At 33.9% G+C, this 20,901-nt stretch overlaps 1 protein-coding gene across 1 annotated transcript; it reads right to left on the reverse strand.

The window, feature by feature from the left end:
• Positions 1–571: 571 nt before the first annotated feature.
• Positions 572–17,685, reverse strand: LOC146158103 (rho-related BTB domain-containing protein 1-like). Its single transcript, XM_083384444.1, has 11 exons — positions 17,305–17,685; positions 16,298–16,364; positions 15,654–15,757; positions 12,842–13,027; positions 11,247–11,396; positions 10,444–10,630; positions 9,568–9,952; positions 8,320–8,657; positions 7,213–7,372; positions 6,484–6,692; positions 572–4,534 (listed from the first exon to the last, which is right to left on the reverse strand). Exons 1-11 carry the CDS (start codon positions 17,427–17,429, stop codon positions 4,394–4,396), a joined length of 2,052 nt encoding a protein of 683 aa, XP_083240570.1. The 5' UTR covers positions 17,430–17,685; the 3' UTR covers positions 572–4,393.
• Between the last annotated feature and the right edge of the window lie 3,216 nt (positions 17,686–20,901).

A 20,901-nucleotide genomic window follows, 5' to 3' on the forward strand; every position in this document is an offset into this window, starting at 1 on the left:
AATAGAGTGAAAATATATAATCACTGCGCCAAAACGTTTTACTTTTAATTCAACTCTTTTCTTTAAAAACATAATTGCTTTTTAAGTATACACTAATATTTTCAATTACGGCTTTAAACACCCTCAAAACTAGGTTGACGGACCCCAGTTTAAAATCTCTCGACCTAAACAGACGCGGATTAAATAAGTTACGAGTTTATTTTTTATACGAAGTGCGGCTTTTTATGAATAGTAGGGACTATGTTTCCACACAGCCTTCTGGGCACTTGAAAGTTTACGGCAAGTTATGTTCTTAAACCATCTGATCTTAGATATTTTGTAACGAACGAAATTACGAAAAAACAAAAACACAAACGTTGTGCGAAAGCTTGTCAAGATTTCAATACACTTTATATAGTGTTACCTGATTACCCTTATTTAGAAAACAAATACGGCCATTTACAAAGATTGAATAATACAGTTAGACCTGAAATATTCTCAAGTTAAATAGGTACAATTAACAGCGAAATTATTGAAAAGATCCAGCAAATTCAATCCAAAAGATACACACGTTCGTAGATGTTTATTTTGAACTGCCAGCAGTTTTTAATCACCACGCACCGAGCTATGTACATTCACACAAGCATAGCAAGCAACACTCTATAGAAACAGCCAGTTTGGTCCAAAACAGCACGTAAATTAGGATGTTGCGAAACTAGAAGAAAAGTTGGCCTTTCAGTAAACCAAACAAAATTAGTAAAGCCATTTTAAGTTATCAGTTTCTAGGTTCATTTTTAATTAGAGTACAAATTGATTAGTTCGGCGTTTGTTTAGTTTTATCGTACATAGATAATAGGGATGTCCGATAATATCGGATCGGAGCCGATACCCGATGCCAAGTGGTAGTATCGGTACTCGTTCGATAATATCGGACCGGAGCCGATACCCGATGCCAAGTGGTAGTATCGGTACTCGTCCGATAATATCGGATCGGAGCCGATCCCCGATGCCAAGTTGTAGTATCGGTACTCGTCCGATAATATCGGATCGGAGCCGATCCCCGATGCCGAGTTGTAGTATCGGTACTCGTCCGATAATATCGGATCGGAGCCGATCCCCGATGCCAAGTGGTAGTATCGGTACTCGTCCGATAATATCGGATCGGAGCCGATCCCCGATGCCGAGTTGTAGTATCGGTACTCGTCCGATAATATCGGATGGGAGCCGATACCCGATGCCAAGTGGTAGTATCGGTACTCGTCTGATAATATCAGATCGGAGCCGATACCCGATTCAAGTGGTAGTATCGGTACTCGTCCGATAATAGAATGGTATCGGTTAATTCACTTTCGATACTTGGGAATTTCAGCCATGATTCACGATCCAAAGCAGCAAATCAATTCAAAAAGGTAAATTTATCAAACAGTAGTAAGTTAACAACTAGGGATAACTTAACTCTTTAACGCTAATGCAAATTTTGGCCAAATACCTGGTAAAAAATAACGTGAATGTTTCAATTTCATCTATTTTGCTTGTTTTAGCACAGTAATGACGTCATTTAGTATCAGATCGCGATAGTTTACGTCTAAAATATCGGGTATCGGTATTGGAACATAATGTAAGTAACGGGCATCCCTATTAGATGGTAAGTTTTAAATGAAGAAATAGTGTCGCGGAAAAGTGTAAGTTTAACAGTGACCATGACCATGTTATTAAAATATAGGAAAAACAGTTTTTCATGGGAAAAAAATACGAAGCTCTATTTGAATTCATTTTTGAGTCAAAGTTTGACGGCGAAACAGCAGGGCATACACTTCGCTATGTGCAACTACGTATAAGGGAAGAAAGGCAAATAATAACAGCAACTAAAGAGGAAAAAACAACTACTTTATACAGTTTCTAAACAATTTAACCAAAAAAGGCCAATTTAATTTTTCCTTTAAAGTTCAAAAAGGTAAAATTAACTTTTTATATAGATGAAAATTTGTACGTTTTTTTTCTACTCCGATTTATCCTTATTTTTGATTTGCAAATAATTGTGCAAACGACAAAAAATACAGCTGGCACAACAATACAAAAAAGAAAAAAATGTTGGATTTTGTGCAGCAGAAAAAAAGCGGGGCAACAAACAGTACAACACTAAATCGTTTAAGCTGTAAATTTTCACCTTATCTTGTTTAAAAACTATGTTGTATACCACAAACAAATATATCACGTATCGAAAATTAAGGCATTTTAAATGTACTAATCTAACAAACGCAAAAACGTCGACGAAAATTATTGTCAGAAAATGTAACATAAGCCACTTACAGAAGGGTAGTTAAACACTGGAAAAAACGTAAATGGAAAATTGCACGGGAGAATACTGGGAATGGAAAGAAGTTGAAAGGAAAAATCACGCATTCACGCAAGATAGACCGCACAAGCAGATAAAAATTCGACCGAGGGAAATATAGAAAACGTACTTCTGTAAAAGTATATTTCGTTTTCAGGTGAGAATTTTTAAACCAGGGATGCCATACAATTTTTTGAAAACAAATCAAAGAATTGGGAAGAAAACTAGTAAGTATTATGTAATCGATCGAGAAAAACGTACTTTTGTAAAAGCATAATTCAGGTTTCAAGAGAAAAATTATAAACCAGGGATGCCATACAATTTTTTGAAAACAAATCAAAAAGTTGGGAAGAAAATTAGTAAGTATTATTTAATCGATCGAGGAAAACGTACTTAAAAATCCTAATACATGTTTCAAGAGAAAAAGTATGAACCAGGGATGCCACAAAACTTTATAAAAAAAAAATCAAAGAACCTCGAAGAAATTTCGTAATCAGATACCTCTACGTCAGGGGTTCTTAAACTGGGGTCCATGGACCCCTTGGAGGTCCGTGAACTAGTTTTAGGGGGTTCATGAAGGCCCAATTTAAATATTAGTGTATATGTAAGAAGTAATATATTTATCAAAAAAATAAAATAAAAACAGCTTTGCACTTTTAGGGGTCCGCGGTAAAAAAAGTTAAGAACCCCTGCTCTACGTATTCGAAAAAAAAAGAAAAAACGACTTGGCCAAGACAATAAAATTTTTATTTTTTAATTATTTTTTAACCTCATGTGCAAAACACATGACTTAAGCTGGACATATAATAAATTTTAACACTATAAAAAACATAGGGTGCTTCAATGACTTTTGAAGATTAAAAACGTTATGGCAAGTCTGTAAATAATGCGGATGAAAACCATAAACCCCTAAATTCCCAAGTAACAAAGTGTTATGTATTGCTATTAAACTGCAAATAAGTTTTAGGCAACAGGACAGTTAAAGTTTGAGTTTATAGCTTGAAAAAAAAATGAAACTTTTTAAAATAATTTCAAAATATGCACAAAGACGGCGGTAGGGTCGTAAAGAGTGGACGTAATCACTTAAGTTTCAAACCGGAGCGGTTATAAGAAAAAGTCGAGGATGTAAAGCGTGCAAGACAGAAACAGCCGACGTCAATTAACATAAAAACACACAAAAAAACAACAACAACACCGCGAAATCATACTGAAAAGCGTCGAAAAAGGGACGAGAAAAAAAATAAGAAAGAAAAACACTGATTTGTTTTGTGCAGACGAAAAAAAGCGAAACAAAAAAATAAAAAAAATAACATAAAATTAAAGAAGAGTAGCAATAGTTGCTGAGTCTGAGACCAGCAAAAATCTTTACCAAGCAAAATACAGTAGAACTGAATTATGGAAGCATTTTAAGCAAATATATTCTGATGTAAAACTTGCTTTGTCCGTTAAAATATGGTTAGGGGTTAGGTTAAATTACAAGGGAAAATTAAAAATAAATTGGGTGAAAACCGCATAATTAAGTCGTTGGTTATGTTAAGTTAAGTGTAAAGGTTCAACACCCGATTAAAATAACACTGAGTTTAATTGTGCATTGTTTTTTAGTGAGGTTCTAGCTCTTGAAAAAATAAGGAAAACAGTGTTTCTGGCCCTTCCTTGCAATTTTTTGTTTATTAAGAAAAAAAAATATCTTGAAAATAGTGCCGAAAAAAACTTTTTGCCAATTAGTTGCGTATTTGCGAGAGCGAGAATTATTGACCTGGGCTGCTTTTTACAAGAAACGTCGATATAGTAAATCGTTAATACTGAAAGCTGGGCTAAAAAATGTGGTATTTCGATAAATGCGTTTCTACCAAGACCCCCATGGTTTAAATTTAAACTTTTATTCGTTTTAAATAGCCTAATTTTACTACCAACTATTTTAGAGCAAAAACTACTTAAAAAAAGCAAAATTGTTGAAAAGTAATACATTCCAATCGCCACCAATTCTTTACCAGCGGCTGAATTTCTTTATGTATAACAAACTGTGGTGTAACACAACACCACAAAATTTAGTTGAAAGTAATAATTTGGTCACGTGGGTCATTTCCTTGCCTTTCTGGCCAAGCTTTCTTCGATCTTCCGTTGCGCTAAGGCTTTCTCATAAGCGTCCTGCTGCTTAATGTACCACACTGGGGGCCAGCGGTTCTCGGCCAGGTAAGTCTGCGTTTCACCTGAAAGGCTCTGTACAAAAATATTTTTTAACTGTTGATTTAGACTCTTTTGGCAGAAATAATATACGGCTAATTAGATTACATGTTTGTATGAGTATTTATTCACTAATTGTCCGGTTTGGACGAGAATTTGCCCGATAAGGTATGATCATAAGGGTATCGGGCGCTATCTGATGTTATCGAATGGATTTTTGACGACGAATAAGCTGCTATGTTGCTTGTCAGATGCCACGGGGGCTTAATATACGGACAAACTATATAGTATAATAATGTGGTTGCGTTTGCATAAAAAACGCCATGGGAATGTATGTCGCAAAGATCAACAAGAATCTTGAGAAAGGTTTTTGTTAAATTCACACCGTCAGGTAAGAAATCAAATTTAATGTTTTATAGTTCTTTAAACGATCGAAATCAAATGTAGATAATAGTTTGCATAGACCAGGGGTTCTTAAACTTTTTTTACCGCGGACCCCTAAAATTTTATTTTAGCTCGCACGGATCACTGTAGGCAAATAAAATTCAAAAATGACGTCATAAATTTACGTCACAGTACAAATCAACTTCATAAGTTTGCTGATTTTGGTCCAAAATTGAGAAAGTGATATGAAGTCTAAATACATTCAGTGCAAACCCATTTTGTTTTTAATTAAATTGTTTTTTATAAATTGATTACTTCATATGTCTACACTAATATTTCAATTAGGCTTTCATGGAACCCCTGAATGTTCGTCTAAAGTAAAAAAAATTTAGACTGTTCGTCTAAAGTAAAAAGTTGCGCTAAATAGTTTTCGTAGAGAATGGATTTTCTGAAAGTCACCTTCACAAACAGACCCAGTTATAAGTAATGGCATTCCAGTCATTGTTAAACCGTTAAATCAATTCAAAAAAGGACAAAACGAACCCTAAATTGATTTGTATGACCCTAATTAAATAGAAAACGTACGCGTTTTGGCATAAACAGGACATTTTAGTTTAAAGGCCAGGGCTATAAAATAATCTATTACAAGGAATGACGTGACATCTAACAGGGCTAGGTAGAAAAACAGTTAAAACAGACTTCGCGTATTGTAGAGGCCCCGTTTCCGTTTCAAAGCCTCACGAGTGTATTAATTAATCTCTATTAATCATAACGACATAACGACCCGTAAACAATGACCAATGTCGTATCGTCTGTGCACGACTAATTATATAAATAACTGCATGGGGTACCAACTAGTTTTACCAAAGGCCCACTACACAAAACGTTGTTCATTTTTCTAACTGCGTTTCAAATAAATTTAACGAAAATGCAACATTTCAAGTACAAAGCAGTATATTGGTTTGTTAGTAATTTGTAGGCGAAAATGCGTTTTCTAATTTTTTTTTTATTGAATTTTGAAATTAATTGGATAAGAGATCCTTTAAAAATATCATAGGGAAGTGACGATCTAACTTTTATATCCCTTCATCTTGAGAGCCTATGATCCTTTTCAAATTAATAGTTTAGACTTTTTTGTATGTGGGCACCAGTCGTAGTTAAGGCCCGAGTTATTCAAGACTAACTGTAGAAATAACTGCATGTGTTACCAACTAGTTTTAACAATGGCGTTATAATTTTTTTATAACGCGGGCACCTGAATGTGTTTTTGGTTTGACTGGACGGACGTAAAGTTTTTTTACAGATGATGACATAATACAAGACTCAAAAAAACTGCTGTTTCAACTCGAGTCGCAATACACTTAAGGAGATGGCAAAGTATTTTTTGTTGCTTTCTTTTAAGAATGCATTCTATTTTAAATTATACACTAACATCCTAATAAGACTTTATGGACCCCCTAAAACTAGTTCACGTACCCCCAAGGGTTTAAGAACCCCTAGTTTACACAAAACTGTTATTATATGCCAATTTTGTGTTTCCCCTATGTTAAAAATATACAGGCGTGTTTTACTAAAAATAACTAACAACACAGAATTCTTACCTTCATGTGTTTTGGTGCGAACTTGCACGCGTCGTTGTAATGCACGCAGAGGAAGTGAAGGCACCATGAAGTGAGACGAGGAGCGTTGTGAATCCGGGATGACTCAAGCGTCCAGAGGACTTCATCGCAGAGACGAGCAAGTCCGATGCTGTCCCCGCTCTTCACTTGATGCGCTTCCTCCTTGACGAAGACATCCACCACGAATTTCTCTGCAAGCCGTGAATATTTGTAAGATTTTTCAAAATTGTTAGACACTAAACTGACGTAGCAAATAGGTCGAAGATTTTTTTTTGTTTAAACAAGAGGATCTGCATATTGATCTACTGTATCTGTTTATTTCATAAAATATTTTGGTTCTTATGTTTTTTTGTAGTAACCCAAAAACTAAAGCTAGAATTTAACAATGAAAGTTAGTAGTGATAAATTATCTGGAATTTTGTAAGAATTTTTCTGGAAGTAGTCAAGGATTTTTTTATAGATTTTTCAAAACTGGAGGGTTAATATACCAGGGCTGTGTAGTCAAATTGGGGTTATTTTTACATACCAAATATAAGCCAAGGAATTTTTTTCAGTTTGTTTATTATGTTATTTTAGGGTCAGCACATTAACGTCTTGCATATTGTTATCTTGTAAAAAAAATGTGTATGTTATAATTTTATTTTTGTTCAGTAAAAATAAATCCTTAAATTTTCATTTTCAAAAAGGACTGTTAAACATAGTTTTTCTCACCAACTTTAGCGACCAGGTTCGGCAAGCAGAATCGATCGGCGAGTGAGATGACGTCACTCAGGTCTTCGTTGGAGCACAATGCAAGCTGGGTGAGGTCGTCTGCGTAGATGTGTCCAAGAACCGCCTTCAAACTATGAGTTGTCGCGTCGGGTAAAACAACCTACAAAGAGATTAGAAAGACAAGCTTTGAATTTTAATGTGGATTTTTTTTCAGCAAAACTTTGGGGAAAATAAAATTTAAAGATTTTAAAGCAATTTCAAAAAACGTTTTGCTTTGCTGCAGTTATGAGAAAAAAAATCCCATAAAAATCATGTAGGACAGCCTACAAAGAAATTCCATTAAAAAAGAAAAACACCAAAGCATAAAATATAAGTGTCGCACATAACCTAATACAGCGTGTTCTTTTCAAATGAGCAAAAAAATTCTGTTGAGAAAACAGCAGCTTGTTGCATATTAGCTTCGAATTTTAGTTTGCACTTTTTTTTTCAGGAAAATTCGTAGGAAAATAGAATTTAAAGATTTTAAGTTTTCTTCTGAATATTACTTTACTGCAGTTTATTTAGGGTTATAAATGTAACATAAAATCATTTAAAGGCTCAAAACTAACTTTCGAGTGCTTGGGCATCAAAATGTCATCAAAAACATTAGGTAGAGCAATCTACAAAAGGATTCCATTTAAATAAAAAAAACATGGAATTTTTCCCCAAATACATTTTTTTCCCCAAATACAAAAAATGCAGCGTAAAAATACCTTTTTTACAGTATAGCTTGTTGTTAAATGCAAAATTTACTTCACAGATTCTGTTAAAAAAGCTTGTGACATATTTCAAGCTTTGAATTTAATTTGTAATTTGCACTTTTTTAGCAAAATTCGCATGAATTTTTTTTTTTTTTTAAATCTACCGTCCAAAGAATATTAAGGAATAAGTTATAGTACCTGAAGATTTTTAAATGAACCCAACAAGTGGTCCCCTTACCTTTTTAGTATTTTTGGTGCCCAAAGGCACTAAAATTACAAGACTGGGCACTAACCTTATATGTTATCACACGTAAATTATATAGACAAGAATATAAACAAAAAGTGTTAGAAAACAGCAAAGCTTCACCTGTTTGTCTCTGCTCTCAAGAAACGGCCCGGACAACATGGCATTCATGACGTCACAACCGGCACACAATAGGACCTTGTGACCAAACACGAGGCCGTCCTCGACTTTAAAGACAATGTCCGACCAATTCGTCTGGTCGAGAAATAGATCTCTCATGCGCGAAGAGCGCTTCTCGAAAAAACTCTGGCTCAAAATGGCTGAGTTTTCGCTGGAGCCAGAATTAATGACTTGGGCGGCGATTTTCATGAGATTCGGAAGGTCGAAACGCTGACTTGCAACTATAACTTGCGTTAAAAAGTCGATAGTTGTGGTGGGGCTGTTGTTGTTGTCGCTGTAAACTGCGGAAAATAAAAGTAAAATTTCAAGATTTCTAATGACAGATACATGAACCTATGTTTGTAAATGGCAGCATTTGTCTAATTCTAAATGGGGTAATCAGGCGGCACTATATAAAAACAAATTGCATTGAAATATCGACCAGCTTCCGCACAACTGTGCTTCATCAGGTAAAGTTGGAATATATTTCTATTTAGATTTCTACTATAAGGTTTTCCTTTTGCTCGTAGTGCGCACATGCCCTAACCTAGTCGGTTTGTTTTGCTAAAGACAAAGCGCATAGTAGAATATTTTCCAACCATGTATTGTTGGTGGATCAATATACCACTCCTTTGAGTGGATTGCTGTTATTTTAGTTATGTAAATTGGTGAACTGCTAGCTGTAGAATCAGAGCCGGACTTGGGAGTTGGGACCCAATGAAATCGCACATTTAGCCAAACTAGGGAGTGTGATTGGGTGATTTTTGGGGCCGAGGTCGGATTCGGGTTATTTTAAAGCGACTCCACACTCCACAGTTCTGGTTGCAGAATTACAGAAAATCACTTTAAGCCAGGGGTTCTTAACCGTTTTTGTATGTTACCCTTTTACAACAGATCAATATCAGATTTTCCTTTCTTTTTGGCAACGAGTTGTTCAATGTGCAGTAAAGTAGTAGATAATGCACAACGAATATCATATTCAACATGTTAAGTCGGTTTAGTGTTTTATATTTGATTTGCACAGAAGCTGCTATGCATTAGTTAGTTGAAGAAAACGGAACCAGAATATTCAGAGCTTGAATACCTATCTTTGAATTTACCCCCTTACACTAAGAACTTTATCCCCTGAAGTGAATTTACCCCAGGTTAAGAAGGGCTGCTTTAAGCCAAATAGTTGGCTGCCAATATGTATTTCATTTTTCTCTAGGGTACCTGGAGGCAATAAACCGGTGTAACAGAAGTCGACGATGATTTTAAAGATGCGCAGCGACATGTTGACGGTGAAGACATCGATGTTATCGGAATCGGTTCCGTAAAATTTGATCCCTAGAGCCGCGAGCACTTCGGCGAAATCACTTTTTAAGGATTTTCGCTGGACGTGGTCGGATTCCTGGCGAGATTTTCGTTTGTTAGATGATTCCAAGTCATCTTGAAGAGGGCACTCGGAACTTTCTGGTGATGTCGTTTCGAAGTAGGAACTCGACGATTGGTTAAAGTCGTTTAGCGATTGACTTTGATCGTTTGAAGAAATGAAGAGGCCGTGAAAAATGTCGGAAGCAGCCGAAAGAATCACTTTGTGAGCGAAGAATTTGTCGCCCTGAAAATAATTTGAAAAATCATAATTGCAACAAAACTAGATTTCCAAACTGGGGTCCACGGACCAACGTAGTCGGACAAGAAGTTTAGAAAGTCCAAGATTCAAAAGTTCTTAGTCTTGAAACCCAACCTAACATAGCAAAATATTATAAAGAATAGAAAGTGAACCCATCTTACTTGACCTTACTCTGTATATGTATTCTTCCTTTTATCCATTTTATGTTTTCTTACAAACTAAATACAAGAATTTCTCAGAAAAAGCAAAGTGTACCTTTCTAATAAAACTTCATTATATATTTATTCTAATATGATTTTAGGTCCTTTTGTAAAGTATTTATTTTACTCTCATTCATTTATAATGGGGGCAGGGCACTTTAAACAAATTAAGGGTAGTTCGCCATGCAAATATTTCAATAAAGTCAAAATACTACTGCTTTAAACTACATATTTATTAAAACAATTTCTCTAAATTTTTTAACACTGATATCTTACAGAGCACATAAAAGCAACGTCGCAGAACATTCCAGTTCTGTAAATATCCCACAGATTTGGAAGCTGGGAATGGGTGCAGCTATTGACTTCCAAGTTAGGGGGAGTGGGTTTCGGGGGCTGCAGGGGCTTTTGGACCATGGGTCGTTGGACGCGTTTCAGGCCGGAATTCCAGAAGTACAAACTTCTCCTAAAACCAATTTGAAAATCATAGAAATTTTTAACAAATGTAAAGTACCACTAACTTGTAAATCTTTATGGATTATTTCAGAGCAGTAAAAATAATTTTTTTATTTTTTTTAAGTTTTTTTATTGTGCTCAAACTTTGGGTTTGTTACTAATGTTATGGGATGCTTTTATTGCAATTTCACAAACTGGCTAGTGATTTGCCTTTTTGCTTATTTAAATATTTCAATAAGGTTCAGATTTGGATTCATTTAATAATAGACAATATAAATTTTAAAGGAGTCAAAAAGATTGAAGGAAAAACTGTGCAAAACCTAATGTTTGAAGAAGCAGTAGTTTAATTTTTGTTACAATTTAAATTGCAAATGAAGAAAATGATGATTGAATGTGCAAAATGTATAGAAGTTAAGAAAAACATTGAATAAAACTATTGCAGGAAGGAAATTAATAGAAAATCTGGTAAACCAACAAACCCACCGAATTGTATTGTTGGAAAAAGACTTAATGCAGTTGTTTTTTGTTACAATTTAAACATGGCAATAAATGAGGTATTCAGTCTTTTTTTAAATGAGGTATTCAGACAAGCCAATGTTACCGACTAGTCAAAAAACATTACAAACCTGTAAATGAGGGCAGCACGGCAGACATTCTCGAAGACATCGTTTATGCCGAAGCCGAGCATGACGCTGGTCTCGTAGTAGGGGCAATTCAACGAACTGACAAGATTACGGCACTTGTCCGGGTAGATTAGGTCACTTCCTTTGATTGCCCTGCACAAAAATCAATCTTCAGTCTAATCCTGTGCAATACATTACTCTATCTTAGCAAGGCTATGTAAACAAGAGCTTTATTACATAAACAAAACATTGACAAAAAGTACTTTTTTAGTTTTATAATCCTAAATACATGTTTAACAGATTTTGTAAAAACTAAGCAAAATAAAAATGGTGTTTAGACTGCACAATTTTTGGTTTTAATTTGTATTTTTTTTTAATCTTTAATAGTTATTGTAATTTAAATGGTAAATAAAAAGGTAAATAACTAAATGTATAACCCCAATATTTTCAACTAGTAAATGGATAAAACTATAAAATTTGTATTAGTATATTTATTGAAAAAAAGAAACAGAAGAATTGTTAAGAGGCAAACATAGCAGCCATCAAACATTAGCAAAACATAAAGGCTCAATACAACCTAAATTATGTTTGTAAAGGAATGGAGCTCATGGTTGGCCTTGAATAAAAAATTGCACTCTCCATTTGAACGAATGTCTACCAATAACCATTTTTTCGTGTGTCTACCAACTCAGCACTCCTGTCATCCAAAACTGTTTTATAATAATTTAACTGGCCTTTCTATTTTGGTAAAATGCTAACGTAGTGGCACAAACAGAAAAACTAATTATTTATTATATAGTGCAGGGTTGTTCCTAAGCAAAAATTTGCACCCGCCAGTTGGGGAGCGGCAATCAATCGGCACTCGCCCGGACGAAATAACACTCGCCAAAAATTTGGCACGCCGTCTGCAAATTTTCATTCTAGCGCGGTCATTTCTTTGGTTATCGTTTTATCTCTTATGTGGTTTTTATACGTAAACATTAGTTTTTATAAAAGTCTGGTCGTTTATTTCCAGGCATGAATCAACAAATTAATGACCCATAAAGCAGTTTACGCTTAAAACAATGTTTTTAGCGAAATATTTTTTACAATCTATAGTGAAAAAAATAACACTGACAATTTAGTAGCCATTGTTTAGGGTAATAACTGGCGCTAAGTTATATTTCGCTTAGTAGTTGTGCTTAACACAAGTTGTCCTACACCAACTAATTAAATTTCTCGCCGAAGGCACTCGCCAGGAGCAATTTGTACTCGCATTGGCGAGCGGGCGAGTGCTTAAGCCCAACCCTGAAGTGTTCAATTTTACTATATATAAACCTTACTAAACTATGTGTACTATATTCTATTTTTGAATACTATATTTTTGTTTTCAAAATCGATTTACTTACTTTTGATAACGTTTGTTACAATTTGTTGTCACGTATTCAATATTTACGATTACTACATAGTTCTAAAAAGGCAAATCAGCTTGTTTATTTTTTGCATTGGCGAACGCAAAATTCCAACCCTGGAACTTATAGAGACAATATTCTAGGTTTCAAACAAAACCTAAAAAATCAAAATTACAAATCCAGGCTCCAAGCACAACTTTTACTTACTTTGAGAGAACGCCTTTTGATTTGTTGAGCGCTCGGAGGTCGGCAAAGCGCAAGTCAATCTTGCATGCTACGACGAACACGGGGATGTTCTTGCAATGTTTGCGCACCTCTGGAATCCAAAACCGCTCGACCTGCAGCAACGACTTGACGTCGCAGGCCGAGAAACAAACAACAACAACGTCGGCCCTGCAAAAAAAAACAATTCAATTCAGTGGTTCCCAATCAGGATAGGTTTAGGAGTGACAGGGAGTCAGGCAGTGCACTAAAAAACAAACCTTGACAGGTTTGGTATGAAGTTAAAACTGGCGCTCATTGGGTCTCTACCAATTATCACTCGCCCAGATGAAATACACTCACCACAAATGTTGGCATATCACTGCTTTAAAAAATTCCAATAATTTATTTTGCCTTTCTATTTAGGTATACTAAACATATTTCTCATACTGTACGCAGTATAAATGTCATAGTCGATACTCAACACAAAATCAAAATTTAAAAATTGTTTTTTTCATGGCACGTTCTAAACACACATCTTAAGTTGGACAAAACTCATAACCCATATAAACTCTTTGCTGCTAATGAAATACTTTTACAAGAATAGTTTTTTTCTAAAGATGTAGGACATTTTTATAAAAACACACATCAGTAAACCGATGGTCATTAGGATATTACTAAAATTTGTTAGGAAAAAATTAAATATAACCCATATTAACTGTTTCGCTGTTATTTAAAGTGAATTTGTGTTTTTCAAAAATGCACACTGCACAAATTTACAAAAAATGATGTTTACAGATGAATGTGTTATGTTCGACCTCAAGTTTTCAACACACTTATTACGTCACCTGTTTGCGACTGGCTTTTCTGTTTTGCACATGATACACTTGTTTGTGACAGATATGTTACAGCACTTTGAAAAAACAGGTTGCAATGGCACCCAGTTTTGAAGTTTTTAACGTTTGGAAATAATTTATGTAATAATAATCTCATATAATGACCTAAGCACTTATTTTTTTATCTTGTGTTGAGGGGTTGCTACACAATTTTATAAATCAAATTCCAAGACATTTAAAGACCTTTCTATGAAAATTTATAAAGACCTAAAATTGAATTGCTTGGTGTTTTTTAATATAATTAGAAAACAAAACAGTATAAATGCCACGATCAACATATTCAAAAATATATATATTTTTTTTTATAATGGCACTTTCTAAACACATAACTTAAATTGGACCTAAAATAAATTCAAAGACGTTGAAAAAACAATGGAGATATTCAAAATACTTTTCAATAAGAAAATCAATTCAAACACATTGAAAGACTTTCAAAGATTCAAACGCATTGTGGCAACCCTGAAAATGAAAGTAATATTCCCATTGAATATTGTTGTATTGTTGTGTGCGATCAAAAAGAGTAGTTCGTTTTTGCTTGACAAAAAACAAATGGGAGCCATAATTGTAATACTACAATGGACGAAGATTCAGATATTGATGATAGCAATTTTGAATTGATTAATCCTAATAATTGATTTGCAAAATATAACTTCCTGAAACATGTTCAACAGGCCTAATAGTTGTAATAAATGTTTATGTTTATTCAACTGGGCACCATATGTTAACCAAAAAATTGTAGTCTTACTATTATATACATTTTGAAAACATTTTACTACTATCAGAAACTTTGCATTTAAATGCAAACCAGCCAAAATAAAATAACTCATGACAAAAATTTGAGTAATAACACTCATGCGTAAAACAGGATTGCCATTTCAATTCAAATACATTGAAAGACTTTCAAAGATTCAAACGCATTGTGGCAACCCTGAAATGAAAGTAATAATCCCATTGAATATTGTTGTATTGTTGTGTGTGATCAAAAAGAGCAGTTCATTTTTGTTTGACAAAAAACAAATGGGAGCCATAATTGTAATATTACAGTGGATGGAGATTCATATATTGGTGATAGCAATTTTGAATAGATTAATCCAAATAATTGTTTTGAAGTATAACTCAGTGAAACATGTTCAACATGCCTAATAGTCGTAATTGATGTTTATGTTTCTATTTAAAGCAAATAAAAAGAAACTGAAAGTAAAATACAATAAAAGCATCACTCCACGGAATAATTTGTACACACAGTATAGCATTGAAAGCGTTAATTTATTTAAATTTTTTTAATTTGTAGATTTTTTTTCTGGTATTTAAATGATTTTCAAAGATGTTGTTTTAGTTTCATGAAAGCGCATTTACGTCTCTATCAACTGGGCACCATACGTTACCGAAATAACTGTAGCTTTACTATTTTTATATATACATTTTAAAAACATTTTACTAACATGAGAAGCTTTGCATTTAAATGTGAACCAGCCTAAAAAATCACTCAATACCAAAATTTAAGTTACAGCACTTATGTAGAACATGATTGCAATTTCTGTTTCTTCTTTTTTGTTGGTTATAAATATGCAAGCACTTAAATATAGTTGTAGGACATGCAGTGATGTAACAATTTAAGTAAATGAATTGGCTTATTTCAGACATTTGATTGGAGTTGACTTTCGCTAATAATGACTTTAAGGCAAATATTGACTTTTACTGAGACTTGACATGTTGTTGTTTTTAAGTGACTTGACTGTGGCGTTTAATTATTCAGAAATCACTTGTTTACAACACTGGCATGTTTACTTACTTCCCATATACAAATCTCCAAACTGGCGAAAAACACAATTCAATACCAAAATTGAAGTCATGGCATTAAGTGTCGAACATGATTGCCGTTTCTGTTTTTTCTGAATATGCAATTCAACATGTTTACTTACTTCCCATATGCAAATCTCCTGTCTTTGTGGTGATCCCCAAAAGTGTCCCACAGACGAAGCGAAACTACAGAACCATCGATGTCACAGCGAGAGTTAGCAAGCACCTAATAGACACTACTGTTATTAAACTGTGAAGGATAAAACTAAACAAATCATCCTCACAAATTCCAAATGCCGTGTTTCATAAATACTATATATTTTTTCTAATTTTTCTTATATCTTTTAAAACATTATACTGATTTATTAAAAAAAAAAATTTCGGATTGAAAATTATATGGATGTCTTCATCAATTTGGTATTCATCATGGATAAAACTACAGATGATTCTTAGGCCACATGACTCAATCAAAAGTGATGCACATGATTTACATGTTTGGTAGTGACTGATTTGTGAGTCTGAACCTCCCTGCAGGCTGATTGTTTTTCTAGCCTCCTTTGCTTGCATCATTGATAAAAAGATTCAGTTAGTCTGAGATGACATCCGGGAGAATAAAGTATTCTCCTGATCCGTCTATGGCCAAACTTATGAAAAACCTATGATAGACCTTACCTTGCTTGTACGGAAATACTTTTCAGGGCAACTAGTTTATTTGACCCTATTGCTCTCAATACATAGCAAATTTAAATAAAGTTTGATCTACTACCTCTTGATTGTTCCTGTATTGGTCGATGGCCCAAACTGTGGGAATATGGCTGCTTGACGCTTTACATCTGCAACACATAAATCATAAATCTCTCTTGCATAAAAACAACCTATAGATGTTACAAGACACAGTAAAACATAAAAAGCAATGAGCATTATTAGATTAGGCATAATTCCACCAATACCCCTATATAAACCTCCTAATAAATTCTTTTTTTGTAAAATATATACATATCTTATTTAATTTGGGGGACATAGGAAAATGAAAATGTCTTGGATTTCTAGGTCAAAAAAACGGATTACAAGTACACATTATATAAGGTGTTATTAATTCTATAAAAATACCGTAAATATCCTTGTTTTTATAAACTGGTAAGAGTGGCAATAATTTATTTGAATATTCTAAAAATAATTTACAGGTAAAGGCCTATTTCTACTTTAAAGAGTCTGTGTCAAAAAGGTTGGATTCAATCGTTTTGTTAGCTTTTGGCTAGGTCTGCTCTATATATTAAATCAGTGGTCGACAAACTTTTTTGTCGTGGCCCAAAGTACTCTTTTCAGTGCTATTAAAGGCACACTACGAAAACAGTGGCGGATTCAGGATATTTGATTTTAAGGTGAAATATTACATGGCGCTTTAATGCCCAAAACACTGCTAGACCATAAGGTAAAATATAGTATAAAGCAAAGAATTTAAAAAATTTTTCAATTACATTTAGTTGAAGCAGGAAAAAAATATAGTTTGGCAGGCTTTCACGACCACATGTGGGTTTTTCCAAGCTGTGCCAATTTAAACTATGTCACACCAAGTTTTAAAACACAGTGAAAAGATCTATCATACGGCCCACAAAACTCCATGATAACACTAAACTATTCAAAAGTAACTCGCGGCCCACTAAAAATGTCTCTGCGGCCCACAGTTTGCCGACCACTCAACTAAATCATAAACACCATAAATATATTATACTACTTCTCAAGAATCTTGCATTTAATTCAAAAAGCAGCAACCTTTGCAATGGAAATTGATCCTTGTACACGCGACAACATATCAGTTTGGTTTTGCCGACGTTATTATCGCCCACCACGACACATTTGATCGTTTCCTCGTTGGGGTTTTCTGTGGTGCTTGCCATCGTGCTACAGCACTTGCATTTCCAGCTTTTTATTTCACCCCTTCACCTTTTGGAATGACGACCGGTCTCTTTTTATCACAGCCAAATCACCTGGCATGCCCAGTCAAACTATTTTACTATGAACGAGTAAAAAAGAATGCAAAATTTAAGGAAATTGAAAACAGTCTATTTTATTTTTTTTTAAAGATTTAACCAAATTTTTCACACTAATTTATTATTTGGTAGTATTGTGTATATGGTACATATTAATAGATACCAATAGCAAATAGTTTTGACAACTATAAACTCTTTTCTAACTTTTATTTTTGTATTCAAATATTAATCAATTTATTAACAAAATTGACATAAAATGCATAATTTAAGGTAATATAACATAATAAAAACAAACTTTGACAATTTGCAGTTTTTCTACCAATTAAATCTTAGCAACTATCAAGCTTTTCATAATTAAGCATACACAGAAAAGCACCAAATCTACAACTGAGAAAAAACCTAGAATTATAAAAAAAATCTGGAAAGCCATTTAGTATTTTTTGCCAAAGTTAAATTTTTTACTAATAAAATGTACCTTAAAATTGTTAAGCCTTTTGGTAAGCAAGCACACAAACAAAGTCCTGAATCTACAATTCGGTAAAATCCTAGATTTATAAAAAAGTGCTAGAAAGCCTTTTGCTGCTCGATTGCAGATAGTTGCCAATGGAAAACAAATGGGAGAGTGCACATAAAACTCAGACACACTTCCTTAAACTACAAACAAATGAGATGAAGTGGCTCTGGTGGTAGTGACGCGACGGCGACGCTGCACAGAGGAAATGGGTTGCGTATGCGGCGTAATACATAAATGAAAACAAGCAATCGTGCACTTTTCGTGACCATAATACCCAATAATAGCATTTCCGGTGCGTAGCAAGCTTGGTTTGATGCTCGCTATGACACAATTATTTGCTCAATTAACATGCTTGGCAGAAAAAAACACCATAGATATGGGGAAAGGCTGTAGATATGCAAAATAACACATGTATGTTACCACTGAGCTTTATAAAGCGTAAATAGTAATATAATAAAATGTGCAACAACAAAAATGTATAAAATTTAGATATTATCTGTCTAAAGCTTTATTAAAAAGAAAAGATTTACATTTCATATTTACAATTAAGTTTCATGAAAAAAATTATTGATTACAAATTACAATACAGTTTTTTAAAAGAAAAATATAAATTATACAACAAAGTTTGACAAAAAAAAAGGTTTATAAAGTAAAAACTATACAATTTATTCTAATTAACAGTTAGGGCAAGAAATACCTTTTTTTAAAGCTACTAAAAATACTACTTTATAAATACACTGCTGACATGTATCTAACTGTATGCATATTTAAACACGCCATACTAAATACCTTTAAAGTAAAACATCCTTTAATTAAAATTCTTAAACAGCCTAACCTAACCATTTACCTATACAAATTTGACAACTACCAAACTATATACTTCTGTACACATGGCACAATAATAAACCACAATTTTGTGACATGACCATCTCGATATACTGTCAACTTTAAACTGTTGAAATTTAAAATTCATTCTCTGCTAAGTTAGTATTTGCATTTAATACGGCACAAGCACAAGCTGATTATGTAATGTAGTATTGAATCATGGACACGGTGTTCTTAAAATCATAATCAGCTTAAATCACCTAATCGCTATGAATTAACAAGTAATATGAATGTTATTAACACGTAACTGAATGATAAAGAGTAAGCTCGACTTAATAAGTGCGATTAAGTCTAAATCAAATTATCAACTTGAGAAGGAAATAGCAGACACTGGTAGCTTGAGATACAATTGCAATATTACAAAGTCTGCGTATCTGTGTCAGCAGAGAGCATTTGCTGTGTAATCATTTGGTTTGCAAGTTTTAATTAAGCAAACTAAGGTATTTTATAGCCAATGCCAGTGGTAACTAACCTTTATGGCTAATGGCACCCCCAGAAAAAATAAACAGATTGCGGCACTCCTACTAGATTTCCATCAGTTGTTTTACTGTGATATCACAATAAAAAAATGAACAATACTAATCAACCACTGAAGCCTGCATATTATACACACAAAGTGTATTCTGTCCGACTCCGGCCAAAAAAATACACCAGAGTCCGACTCATGAGTCTGAATCCGGCAAAGATCTACCAATATTAGCACAAATTAAATTCCCAAAGATCACAAATATCTCATGACAACCTTGAGCATTAGAATGACAACGCCGGTTGGAAGCCACTGCCCTTTCCTGCAGGTTTGCAGGTTGAACTGAACTTGTTTGTTATTTCAAAAGACATTTTTTCATGAACAAATCCACATTCCAAAACACTGGGATTTTAAGTGGGTTTTGGGTATAACAATTCGAAAAGGTTTTCAGAGAGTACTATGTCCACATTCTTGTATCACCCATGAAAAAAGCAAACTATTTTTGCCATGATGGTTTTATAAAAAAATGATCTAAAAATAAGTGTTTCTATTTATGTCACTGGACATTTCTTGTAAAAAAAAGGCAACACAAGAACTTTATAAATTACTAAAAAAAGCTTTTTTAAATCACTTAATGTTTTTGAACCACTTTTTTTTATTTATGAATAGATTGCTTTTAATTTTTATACACTTATTGCTTTATGCTTCTTCTATACACTACATATCGCCGCCACAAAGAAAAAACTGTTTATATCAAATAGTTAGGTGGCGTTTTTACAAGTTGAGACTTACAAAGTCTGCAAAGCTGATTCAGTAGTACATTAACCATGCAACAGCTTACAATGCAAGATTCATTTTAGCAGACTAAGGTTTATTTTTCAAACCTATGTTCTGCATGTTTAAATAACAGTGGTTAGTCTTTCAAAATTACTCCTTTCAATTTATTTAACAAATGTTAACAACATTAGGAAAATTAAATAGAATACGGCCACAATTAAAAGGTTTAAATAAAAAACGTTAAAAAGGTTTTTCAGCACTGGTCTAGAATCCTACCACATTTTCAGCCGGGGGGTTATATTGTTAGCATTAATTGGGTTAAGGTGCAAGTTATTATGTGGGTTTGGGTGGGTCAAGTATATGATTCTATTTATTTCTTCCTTTCAATTTCATTATTTGACAAATTATTTTGTTACTGTCAAAAAAGTACCCCGAAAGCCATTGCAGGCTGACCGCATATGTCCATAAATGATACAAGCAGGGCAGGTTAGAAAAACAACTAGCCTGTAGTGCGGTTCAAACTCAAGACCTCTGTTCATACCGGGACCGAAGCTCTACCAACTGAGCTACACAGGTTCAGAGAGGAGTGATTCAACAAACAACCAAATGCCAATGCTTGTCCTTTCTGTTAGTACAAGAAGCTCCATATTGAAGGCGATCTATAGTACTATATGTAAAAAAGCGGTAGGATTTGTACACCAATTTTTCGGTATTTCTGGTAAAGAATACTGTAATTA

Source organism: Ascidiella aspersa, chromosome 3 (genome assembly GCF_963924565.1).
Source record: "Ascidiella aspersa chromosome 3, kaAscAspe10.2, whole genome shotgun sequence".
NCBI lineage: Eukaryota > Metazoa > Chordata > Ascidiacea > Phlebobranchia > Ascidiidae > Ascidiella > Ascidiella aspersa.

What these genes read in the sequence shown, in the direction of transcription:
- LOC146158103 (XM_083384444.1), bottom strand. Translation starts at nt 17,429, where the DNA reads ATGGCAAGCACCACAGAAAACCCCAACGAGGAAACGATCAAATGTGTC. An exon ending in GATCAATTTCCATTGCAAAG is followed by an intron (nt 16,365 to 17,304) that starts GTTGCTGCTTTT and finishes TATGTGTTGCAG; the next exon opens with ATGTAAAGCGTCAAGCAGCC. An exon ending in GAACCTGGTCGCTAAAGTTG is followed by an intron (nt 6,693 to 7,212) that starts GTGAGAAAAACT and finishes CACGGCTTGCAG; the next exon opens with AGAAATTCGTGGTGGATGTC.